The sequence below is a fragment of the Eucalyptus grandis genome, chromosome 11, assembly GCF_016545825.1.
Source record: "Eucalyptus grandis isolate ANBG69807.140 chromosome 11, ASM1654582v1, whole genome shotgun sequence".
Classification (NCBI taxonomy): domain Eukaryota; kingdom Viridiplantae; phylum Streptophyta; class Magnoliopsida; order Myrtales; family Myrtaceae; genus Eucalyptus; species Eucalyptus grandis.
The window spans coordinates 46,068,329-46,080,460 of NC_052622.1; the positions used below are offsets into that span (position 1 = coordinate 46,068,329).

The 12,132-nt window shown below is 39.4% G+C and overlaps 2 protein-coding genes and 1 long non-coding RNA gene across 4 annotated transcripts in view; 1 reads left to right on the top strand and 2 right to left on the bottom strand.

Annotated features, from left to right (window-relative positions):
- The window catches only part of LOC104427949 (protein PALE CRESS, chloroplastic), a 63,241-nt gene extending 58,719 nt beyond the window's left edge, over positions 1 to 4,522 (bottom strand). Inside the window, exon 1 of the mRNA XM_039305719.1 lies at positions 4,459 to 4,522. The gene's annotated coding sequence lies outside the window, so the exon portion shown is untranslated. The remainder of the gene's footprint in view (positions 1 to 4,458) is intronic.
- Positions 4,321 to 5,750, bottom strand: LOC120289969 (high mobility group B protein 13-like). The gene is made up of 2 exons (XM_039305389.1): positions 5,093 to 5,750; positions 4,321 to 4,529 (listed from the first exon to the last, which is right to left on the bottom strand). Exons 1-2 carry the CDS (start codon positions 5,748 to 5,750, stop codon positions 4,321 to 4,323), a joined length of 867 nt encoding a protein of 288 aa, XP_039161323.1.
- Positions 5,751 to 8,108: 2,358 nt separating this feature from the next.
- On the top strand, positions 8,109 to 10,416 carry LOC120289469. Of its 2 annotated transcripts, none has more exons than XR_005547481.1 (3): positions 8,109 to 8,187; positions 9,098 to 9,233; positions 10,306 to 10,416. It is a non-coding gene; the product is annotated as an uncharacterized LOC120289469 (long non-coding RNA). The 2 variants fall into 2 exon arrangements; XR_005547480.1 differs by lacking the exon at positions 10,306 to 10,416 and adding an exon at positions 9,321 to 9,356.
- The last annotated feature ends 1,716 nt before the right edge of the window (positions 10,417 to 12,132 follow it).

Sequence of the window (12,132 nt, forward strand, 5' to 3'; positions counted from 1 at the left end):
CGGGCTTCGTCGAGCTCCGGCGTCGGGTCTCCGCGAGTTGCGGTGCGCGGGTGAGGAGTGGATTTGGGGAAGATGATGAACAGTAAAGGTCAAATCAACCTTTACTGTTTTTACTTTCTCTTTTCTCTCCTACTCTTTCTCTCACGTTCTGACTTTTCTTTTGTTTTTTTTTTTTGCAGTTTTTCCTTTTGTACTTTCTGCAGAAGAAATTTTCTTCTCCTTCTCCCTTTTTCTCTCAATTTCTTTTAGAGAAGCTCCCCTTTGTATGGCCGTGTGGATTGATATGTGTGGCCTCCTCAAACAAATTGCACGCGAGGTATTATATAGGTCTAAAAAATGTATCTCTACGGTATATATTTTTTCCTTTTTGTTCGCACATGATACCCCTAAATATATCGTTGAAATATATCCACCTTGTGCAATATTCCCCTTTGTATTTTTCACATATTCTATCCAAAATTTTCCTTTTTGCTTGAAAATACATCATTTGGTGTATATTGCCTAAATGTGTAAAGAATCTGAACGGAATATGTGAAAAATTTTGCACTCACCGTCGGTCCAATAAAATAAACAAAAATGTTCATTAACTATATGCCATGTGATTTTATTTTTTCAGGGATAAAATTAATCCCTAATTTTTTAAATGTCTAAATGGGTCGCCAAAATTTAGGTGTCAACAAATGTGTTTGGTTTCAAAAGAGTATTTTGAAAACCATTCAGCCCATCAAAGTAGTTGAGAATTTAGAACCTGCTTCTGTTTGAACTTGGTCATTTGAGGAAAAGATTCAATGTCTAATTTCACTAGGAAGTGATGACCGATGAGATGGAATTTGAACTTTTTTACTCCATTCTTCACTGCTAAGATTTCTTTGAAAGTGGAATGATAATGCATTTCAACTTGGGAAAACTTTCCACTTTTGTAGGCACACAGGTATCTCTTACCATCAATTTCTTCAAATAGGATGGTTGCCCAGTATTCATCACTAGCATCAGTTTGGAGAATTCTTTTCCCTATTGAAGGGATTTGCAATGGGGGAAGAGTCTGCATGATCTCCTTAAGTTCATCGACTATTTTAGTTTAAGGTTTTCCCCAAGGTGGGGGATTTTTCTTCAACATCGATTGCAATGGAATCGGCAATTTTTCAATGTTTGGAACAAAGTCTCTGAAATAATTAATTATCCAAAGAAATTGTTGAACTTGCTTTATCACGAGATTCTCTTCAGTGAACTTTAATAGTTCCTGAGCAATATGCGGCCTTGGATAACATGTACCTTTGGTAAGGTGCATACCAAGAAAATCAATTTATGTCTGCACGATATTCATCTTTCTTTGAGAAAGCATGATCCCATGTTACTTTACAATATCTGCAAACTGCCCAAGAAGTTGGCAGTGAGATTCCTCATCAGAACTGTAGAGTAGGATGTCATCAATGTATATCGCTGCACTTGACAATATTGGTTGGAAAATCCGACACATGGCCTTCTAAAAAAAAGGAGACAGTGCTACCTTTAGGCCAAAAGAAAGAACTTTCCATTGGAAATGTTGATTTGAGATACAGAATCTTGTTTTAGGTCTGTCTTCAGGATGAATGCCCAACTGCCAAAATTCGGCTTTAAGATCAAATTTGGAATAGATATGGGTTTTTGATAATTCGGTAAAGAGGGAATTTGTCATCTTGGAAGAAAATGTTAAGAGGTTGATAGTTAATTACCAGTCGCATCTTTCCTTTGTTTTGCTCGGCACGTTTATTAACATAAAAGGCTTCACAATCCCATTGAGAATTGGAAATTTCATTAAGGCATTGTTGTAATAGTTCAGAGAATTCCTTCTAAGCCAAAACCAAGTGTTCTAGCTTCATTCTCATATGACTCACCTTAGTTGGATTAATATCTTTATTCTTCTTGAAGGGAAGGCGAACAAAGAATTCCGGATTTTCCCATAAAGAACACTTTTGAGCAAATTCAGAATGAAATTCTGAACAAGATTCTAACAACTTTTGCATGATTGGATCTAACAAATTCATTTGGATGGAAAAAAGTCTTTAGATATTGATGAATTCAGAGAATTGGTCCTTATACTTAAAACATTTTCCATGAATGATATGAAGTTGAGAAATCTGAGTCATGATATCCCGACCAATGATCAAATCTTTGTTGTGGAGACTAAATCCTGGCTATGGAACACTAGGGAAAAATTGGACAGTTACTAGGGTAGTTCTTACATTTGTAGAAAAAGTATTTCTTGAGGCAGAATTGAAATATCGAACACAGAAAGTCCAATATTTTTCAGAAAGAACTTTAGTGTCTAAGATTGAATAACTTGCGCCAGTGTCTATGAGAGTAATGACAAGTGATAGGTTTGATAAACTTTGAAGTAAAGCTTTTCACAGGAAAATGGGGACAATGAATTTGGCTTGAAAATCTATCAGGATCTTATTCGAAGAAGTGAAGATATCCGAATCCGAATTAGTCTCACTAGGAGTTTGGTAACATGGAATGACATAAAGAGTTTGTTCGAATGGTTTTTCTTCCGCAGAAAATAAAGATTCGATATCCTCATTTTCAAGAGAAATACTAGTTTCATTCTCTATATGATGTATTAGATGATTCTGACCTTTTCTTGCTTGGGGGCAATTTTGGGCAAAATGCCCTTTTTGATTGCAAATGAAACATCGAGTTGATTTCTTGTGGCCTGAGCGATCTTTCCTTTTGCGTAAATATCGCCATTTCTTCTTTCTACAAAAGTACTTAGACTCATGCTTGGATTTCTTTATCCAAGGCTTCTTAAAGTGCTTCTTTTTTTTGGAAGATTTTCCACAAGGACCATCACAGTCTCGCTTGAAGCATTTGATCTTTAGCTTTTGGCGAGAACATGCTCCATCAAGTTCTCTGTTGTCTGTGAGATAAGTCTGGACCATTTGGCGCTTTAAACACAAATTATCAAGACACAAATGAATTTCCTGTTGAATTTCTCTCAGCGGAATGTCCATAATTCTCTTTTGTCTGTTGAGAAAAGATCTCTCAAATTGTTGGGATAATTCTTTGGGGATGGAGGTCAGGAAAACTTGCTTCAGGTTTAGATTAGCTCCAATACCATAGAAGAGCTTGAGCATTTCTCAATAATGTTTATCAAGATGCCTTTTCTAGAGAGAGCAACATTTTCTTTCAAAAAATTCTCTCCTTTTGAGTTCATGAAGGTCAAAAGGCTTTCCAATGAAGAAATGATATAGAAGGGTAATGGCATGACCAAAGTCATGTGAAAGCAAAAATTGGACTTGGTCTTGTTTTGTCACAGATTGCCACTAATGTTTGAGGCTATCTGTAAACCTTATAACAAAACCAAAAAGGACATCATACTTATTCTGATTGGTAAGAGCTTGGGCATTTAACTAAGTATGAAATTCTTCAAATCTTTCTAGCCATTTGGAATAGGGAATATCATAAATAGTAAAGAACTGTTTAGATGAAGTTGACATATGCTGAGGAGGAATGTTTGATTGAACAACCTCTAGTTCAGAAGGATTTGATTCCATGTCCTGGTCCGGAGGATCGACCATGAATATTGATGAAGTTACTGGTTCCCTGTGCTTGATCATGTTTTATGAGCTCTTTAAAAAACAACCCTAACTTTCGTAAGAAGCGACACCACTTCTAAGTTTATATAAGTAAATTATCTCCCATGTGTTTATGTTAATATTAACACATCACAAATTTGTGCTATACTTCATTAGGAATTTAATTCAACTTACAAAACTTAATGGACGATACTGACTTTTCATATTATGGCTATATTAGTATCAAATAATGACATTTAGTAACTTGTTCTTACTTATTAAACTTTATAACTAGTGATGTTTCTAGAAAAAAAGGTTAGGTTAACATGCCTGACAACGCGATTCTAAACCCAAGACATCAAAGCCACTTTCACTTGTGATTCTGAGCTTCGAAGTGCCTCCCTCCTACCGTCTATATCAGGTTTCAAGAACTCAAGCCTCCAACCTCACGCTATAGGAAAAGTACTCTCGTTCACATCGATGCTCCCCTCTATTGACAAAGTCCCTCGCCCTAAAGAACTTCCATTCACAAGTTCCATGTTTTATGGTTTTTAAGATCATTCCCTGTCATTTTTAGAGAGAAAAATCACACCTTTCTGCGAATTCCATAAAAGAAAAATAGAGAATTTAATTCCAAGGAGCAATCCTTCATTCACGCCAACTATTCATGTCAAAATGATTACGAGGCCACGATTCCAAATGTCAAATACAATACAAATTAGCTAGGCCTTTAAATACAATACTTAATTATCTTTGAAACGATATTTTAGATTAGCTCAACAGTTCCCCAATCATCACTTCGGATACATGATTTGCTCATGCTAGAATTCGAGTAGACGACAGACGCACAACAACAACGAAAAATCCAGGACAATCTACCAAGGAGGGAGATGGCAACACGCACATCGTCATAGTACTCCTTGGGAAGCCCATCAATGAGGGTCTCGTCTTTGCTCGTCAAGCATTTCCTCAAAACTGCCCATCAAACAAAAACTTCAGAAAAATGAGTGAAAGTTTCACGAGCACCGAATCTTGGGGAGTTGGGAATATTCGAGGGAAGGCCACGAGTGTTGAGAAGTAAGTGGATGTACAAGTAAAATAATTACTTTTATTATAAAACAATATTACAACTCTCTATCCACTCACTCACAAACCTCACGAACACAACTCTCGCACACACCCACTCACTCTCTATCACTCTACACTTACACTTCACAAGACCCCTACACTCACCCACACACCTCACGTACACACCCCCACACACTTACGTACACACTCCACACACATTTCACACACTTATGCACACAAGAGGCAAGAGCCCTATTTATAGGGGACAAAGTTGGCACATCCACCGACTTCCCACACCATCTTCTTCCTATTATTTTATTGCAAGTTGTTGACCCATTTGTCAACAATTGCGGCAGAGGAATAGTCTGGAGAGAGAGAGAAATCTGGACGAGTAAAGAGAGAGAGAGAGATCTGGAGAGTTCTAGGAGAGAGAGGCGGTGATCTTCTCAACGCTCCCCCTCACCGACTACTCTCTCTTAATTTAGATATATTAGCCGTGCTGATATTGCTTTTGGACTCTTCAACTGTCTTCCTCCATTCAGCATATTGCGAAGCTTCCTCGTATGTGGATGGCTCTATAGCTCCATCTTCAGTTGCTTCTCCTGCTATGACTTTCCATTGAGTTTTGTGATCCTTGAATTTTTGCAATGTCAATTCATTCTGCCCTTTAGTCTCCTTTTCCTTCTTCTCACTCAATTCAGTCTTTGTATTCAGCATCTCTCCTCTAAGAATTTTGAGATTGGAACTCATCCGGTTAACCCTTTCATTCGTGACTTTCATTTCATGCTTCAACCGATTCAATCCCATCCAAAGCACTTCAATGTAGACCTCTTGATCCTTTTCCTCATAAAATTTCTTCCCCTTGATCTTATTCCATCTATCCTTACTCCACGAGATGTAGGGTGTAGATGGCCTCATTTTCTCAAAGAAACCTTTCTTTTTATCCTTCATGTGTTTGATGTCTTTCTCAGTATGACCAATTGGGAACATCATAGTGGGCTTGAGGTCTTGAAGCTTTTGCAACTTCTTAAACTCACATCGGAACTTCTCTAGCTCCCTTTCTTTTGCCTCGAGCTCTCGATCCTTTTGCCTTATCATCTCATCCATTTTCTTCAACATATTCTCCATCTTTGCCTTCTCAACTTTTCTTTATCATCTCCTGCATCTTCTTTTCACGACTACTTGTTGGCATTGTTAGTTGCTTCATCGAGTTCTCTCTTGGCTTGCTCTTATTCGGGGTCATGATAGAACCTGTCGAATTATCCAACTCAATTATACAAGCGGTTGCAAGCTCTTCTCGTTCCTTCACTGCAACAGGCTCTTGAAAGTCCCCTTCTTCTTCGCTTTCAATCTCCTTCTTGCAGGAAGTGATGACATTTCCTTCTTTCCACCTATACCAACAAAATTTGGCAATATGTCCTACCTTGCCACAAACGTAGCACCGTTTGCTACGCCTTTTGTTGCTCTTATCTTCATCATCATCGTCATCACAATCTTGGCGAGCTCCCCCTGGCTGATAACCCTTCTCATCTGGTTGCCTCCGCCAATATCCATGATTTTTCCATGGTTTGCCATCTCTTGCACCTGCTCTATTTTTATTCTGGCCCTTGAACCCTCTTTTATTACTGAAGAGGGCACTTTCATCCTCCTTAATTGAGACCTTAGGGATTTGTTTATCTAAGGTCTCTTGATTGGCCAATATATTTTCCAACTCAGTTAGAGTTGGCTCATTTGCCCATCCACGGGTGGCCATAATAATACCGTTATAATCTGGCCTTAACCCATGAATTATTATTCTTCTCATTCTTGTCTCAGAGATCGCATTCTCAGGATCTAATTTTGAAATTTCTTCGCAAATAGATTTAACTTTAGAAAAGTATTGACTTACCGTCATACTTTGTTGCGAGATTGAGAGGAGCTCGTTCTCCAGGCATTGTAACTTGGCATCGTTTGTCCTTGCAAACAGTGTCGCCAAGTTATCCCAAGCCTCCCTTGGGGTCTTCGCACTCTTTATGTGTTGTAATAATTCATCTTCAATAGTCACGGCAATAACATAAAGAGCCTTTCCTGATTTTATATTCCATTTTCTTAATTCGCTATCATTCGTGGGTGGTGTGGTGTTGCTCCTGCCAACGATATCCCACAAATCTTGACCTAGCAAGTAATATTGCATGCGGGTACTCCAATTATTATAATTTGAGTTGTTGAGCTTCTCGACGCCACTTACCGAGCTTGAGAAATCTACCATTATGACTTGAGTATAATGCCCGGCACTATACCAAGTAAGCCTGGTCCCGGACCAATCGACTTCACAATCCCAGATTGTGCACTAGCAGAACTCCGACGTCCTTCGCTTCTTTGCTCCTTGGCTCGATTATCCCTGATTGCCTTGCTCACTTACAATGGTCCCCGACCACTGTCTTCACACGGTCTCTGACAACCTGCTCTGATACCATTTGTTGAGAAGTAAGTGGATGTACAAGTAAAATAATTACTTTTATTATAAAATAATATTACAACTCTCTATTCTATCACACTCTCACAACTACTCATTGTACTTGCTTACCCACTCACTCTCTATCACGAGAAAATATTCAGTGGTATGTGCGCGCCACGTCATCCGCAGATGTGGCGCGCACGTTCCACTCAGCTGTCGACACCTGTCGTGTGGGATCCGCTGAAAAATTAAAAGACTCGCTCGGCTCGGCTCGGCTCAGCTTGCTGACAGATGAAAAGACACGCTCCTGCGCGGCAGAAGAAAAGACAGTCGCTGGCAGAAGAAAAGACACGCTCCCGCCCAAAACACCATTCTCTCTCCTCAATCGATTTTTTTGCAATTTTTTTTTCTCTCTCTCACTTTCTCTCTCCTTCCGTCGAGGGAGAACAAACGCAGAACGAGACCTGTGTTTCCTTCTCCACTTCCACAAAGACCTGCGTTTCCTTCTCCGCTTCCACTTCCGCCTTCGAGTCCAGCTCTGCCTCCTCAAGAGCCTCACCAGTCTTCTAGCACGTCGGAGCCTCATCAGTCGCAGTCAAGTCCCGACTCCCTCCAGCTCCGACTGTTCCCTCAGAGATCGAGCTGAAGGTTCGTGTCCAGCTCCGGCTCCCTCCCCCAAAAGCCTCATCTGCCTCTGGCATCCTCCGTCTCCAGCATCTGCTCGTCCTCCCCGTCCCGCCGGCCTCCGCCGCGAAGCCATTGGCCTTCGGCAGGAGGGAGGCGGCCTCGGTCTTGTTCCCGAGCGGCACCACCGCTGAACGAGTGATGTCCCTAACGTTGGCCCGCTCGGTCGCAAGAAGAAGGAGAGAGCGGGCTGGAGAAGGATTCTGCCCGGCCTCCGCCGCGAAGCCATCGGCCTCCCGGAGGAGGCGGCCTCGGTCTCATTCCCGAGCAGCACTGGCTCCCCGCCGCCCGGGTGTTGTCCCCGACGCCGGGCTGCTTGGTCACGAGGAAGATCTTGGCGGACCTGGGCGGGGTCGACGGTGCGGAGAAGGAGAGGTGTGAGGTGGAGAAGGATTCCCGCTTGCTGTGGACCTGGGTGGGGTCCGTGCGTTTCTCTCTCGATCGGTGAGTTTCCTTCTTCCTCCCCTCTCATGGGCTGGTTTCGGAATGCACAGTCGAAATCCCGAATGGGTTGTTTCTGCATCTTGTTGGGTTGTTCCGTTGCCAGTGAATGCGCGAGTAGCTAGGGAGAACGAAGATGGGTTGTTCTGGGGTTGTTCTGTTGCCAGCAAATGCGCGAGTAGCTAGGGAGAACGAAGATGGGTTGTTATGGGGTTGTTCTGTTGCCAGCAAATGTTGTTATGGGGTTGTTCTGCTGCCAGGGAATGTGCGAGTAGGTAGGGAGAACGAAGATGGGTTATTATGGGGTTGTTCTGTTTCTGTTTCCAGTGAATGCGTGAGTAGCTAGGGAGAACGAAGATGGGTTGTTATGGGGTTGTTCTGTTGCCAGTGAATGCGTGAGTAGGTAGGGAGAACGAAGATGGGTTGTTATGGGGTTGTTCTGTTTCTGTTTCCAGTGAATGCGCGAGTAGCTAGTGAGAACGAAGATGGGTTGTTATGGGGTTGTTCTGTTTCTGTTTCTAGTGAATGCGCGAGTAGCTAGGGAGAATGAAGATGGGTTGTTCTGCGGTTGTTCTATTGCCAGTGAATGCTCGAGTAGCTAGGGAGAACGAAAGTGGATTCATTCGATCATCATTTGCCACCACGCCTCGTGTTTCTTTTCAATTTCTTTTTTTTTGGTTTAATGGAACCTTGCAATGAGAGTTGTTTAATGCCACAGGAGATGTTGAGGTTCTGAGTTTTCTCATTCCTCATTAATAGTTGAGTTGAGAACTACCACTATTTTTTATTTGTACTAATTTGACAATAGTTTTGGATTGCATATTGATTTTACTATATTTTAATGTATTTTCTTTTCTTTGCTTCTATTTGCACTAAAAAAATCATAACCTTGTTTGCCGCGGATGTTTCTTAGGCTGTCCCTCACATGGTGGTGCACTTACGGATGGACATCGCAAGTGAAGAAGACTAAGCTTCCAATTCTCAATTACTTAAAGAGTTCACTGACATTTGCAATATCGACAAGGCATGGATATTTAAGTCTGAAAATGGTATCGTTGCTTATCTCATCTGCTATCCTTATGCTTACTCTTCCATAGATATACACTATGATAAAAGTGGGTATTGTTCGGTTATAGGTAAAGGCTCCAAGTCTGTTGAAACAAGAAAGGAAGAGATTCTAAGATGTTTTGCTGTTGCTTTTTCTTGAATCTCTTGGGCCTACCAAAACCTGCAATGAAAGGCTGCATTTCCATTCCGCCAAAAACATACTAATGTGACTGGATTTGTATCTGAGGATATAGCTTTGAAGTGTCCTGAAAATATTTTCAAGAGACGAGGTGTGATTGCTTCTACTTTTAAGGTTTGTGACCTGTGGATATGAGTATCATCTTAGTGGTAACTTCCTCTTGGTATGCAAGAAAAATTGATCTCCAAAAACTAATTATGACAAAAAAAAAAAAGGAAAACTGATAGTATGTAATGATATCATTTATGGTTAATTGTGCATTATGTCTTTAGATAGTATAGTGATGACACTGTAATGGCAATACTATATTTGGCAATAGGATGACGCTGCCTGGTCTAGTAAAGATTTTGCAGTGTTATATTGTTTTATGTATCTGAATATTGGAGTGTTGTCATGTCTTTTCATGTCGTTTCATGTACTTCTGCTTTTAATTTATTAAATATTTTAAAGATTATAACTTTCTCTTACAAAGTGCTGTTTGATAAAAAAAACAAAGTGGTATAATTGCTGGAAGTGAAATTGATCTTTTTATTCTTTGTTTATGATTTTATACATTTGTTAGTTGGTCCTCCAATTTAATTAGCAAAATAAGAGTAATATGTTTGTATAAGATTTACTAGATTTTCATTCTATTTAATTATACTCCAAACTGGTTTCACGAGCCCAAATGGAAGTTAGTTTGGTGGTTGACATTAAAGAAATTCTCTAATATCATTTCTGCTGCCTTTAGTGATAATGTATCAATATGAGAGTGCAATAGAAGTCCCTCACATGGTTTCAGTATGCTATTTATTCTAATGTATTTTCTTTTCTTTTCTTTGCTTCCATTTGCAGGTAAGAAATTCATAACATTGTTTGCTGTGAATGTTTCTCAGGCTGTCCCTCACATGGTGGTGCACTTAGGGATGGACATCGCAACTGAAGAAGACTAAGCTTCCCAATCTCAATTACTTAAGGGGTTCTCTGACATTTGCAACATCAACAAGACATGGATACTTAAGTCCAAAAATGGTATCAATGCTTATCTCATATGCTATCCTTATGCTTACTCTTTCATAGATATACATTATGCTAAAAGTGGTTATTGTTCGGTTTTAGGTAAAAGCTTCAAGTATGTTGAAACAAGAAAGGAAAGAGATTTTTGTGAAGGTTGCATCTTCTCTTGATCGTGAAGATTAATGTGCACTTGACTTTGCACATGTGTCATAGAAGAGGCTAATGCCTTGTTTTACTCAATTATGTTGTTTATAAATGCCTGTGTTTTAGTTTAAGCAACGATTACCTTACAAGATGTTTTTTGAACAATTATTGAATGCTGTTCAGCACTTTTGGAATATGAATATGATAGCTTGCCCTTCTTGGTTTGTCATGGTTGATTTGCAATTGGTGTTATTTTGTCAATGTAATGCATTCCCTACTTATTATTGGTCTTCCAAGCATTGTAAGGTACAATTTTGAATCAAACATGCCAAGCACCTTATATTTTTTCTAGTTGGTATTGGCTATTCTGATGCATTTTGAATCAATGGATCTCATTTTATTTTGGTTGCCTTTACAGGAGCTTTCATGTAATGAAACAACTTTTTTCTGCAAATAACTCTATGCAATTTCTTGTAGTTTGGAGAGATAGGATTGAGAATACTGCGTTGGCATCGGGAATTTTTGTCATGCTCATTGCTTTAGTATTCTGTTTTAGGGTAAAGGCAAAAGCCTTGATTCTTTATGATTGCAGTTATTATTGTTGATGCATAAGTTTCAGACAAGAAAACCTCGGGGCTTTTGCGTTTACCTTTGTTCTTGGAGTGCACCCAACCTTTTCGACAATCTAGTTCCTATGTTGCCCTATTCTTGGTAAGGTTGAATAATGCTCCTGCTGTTAGTAATATGGACTAATAATTGTTGCTTTTATTTTTATTTCACTTTCAATTTTAGTTATTATTTGCTAATGGATTATTGTTGTTTATGTGACCAGAATATGTTGGCTAAAAGGTTTTTGCAAGTGATTATGAGGTTGTAATTAAGAAGAACCCAATGTCGGTGGGTACCAAAACTCATGTTTGACATTCACTTCGGTAGTAAAGTCAAACTATTCTCGGGCGAAATGGGTATGACTTCATCTTTTAGAATTAATTTGTATTTATTTCATTTTTATTCTTTATATAATTAGATATTTTCCTCAAATTGTAGAGGCTTCAAGTGATAATATCATTGCACACAATGTTAATGAAGAATTTGAATTCAGAATTGGTATGGTGTTTGCTAATGAGAATGAAGCCTATAATACATACAATGCATATGCAATTTGCAAAGGATTTGGAGTGCGAAAAGGACAAAAAAGCGAACAATAGTAAAGGAGTATTACGAAGATGCACATTTGTATGCAATTGTGAAGGACACTCTCCATCAATCCCACCTCATGAACAAAGAAATATTTATAGGACAGTGAAGAGAACAGGATGTGAGGCTTGCATTAAATTTAAAATTGAAAATGGAGTCTGGGAAGTTACCAAGTTTGAAGATGTTCATAATCATCCTTTCATTGAAGATAAGCAAAAACACCTTATACGCTCGTATCGACATATTACAGACACTAGCAAAGGTATCTTGACTTCTATGACTGGGGCTGGTATAAGGGCTACAAAAGCATATTCTTATCTTTGTGATGAAGCAGGTGGGGCAAATAACATTGGCTTTACATTGCG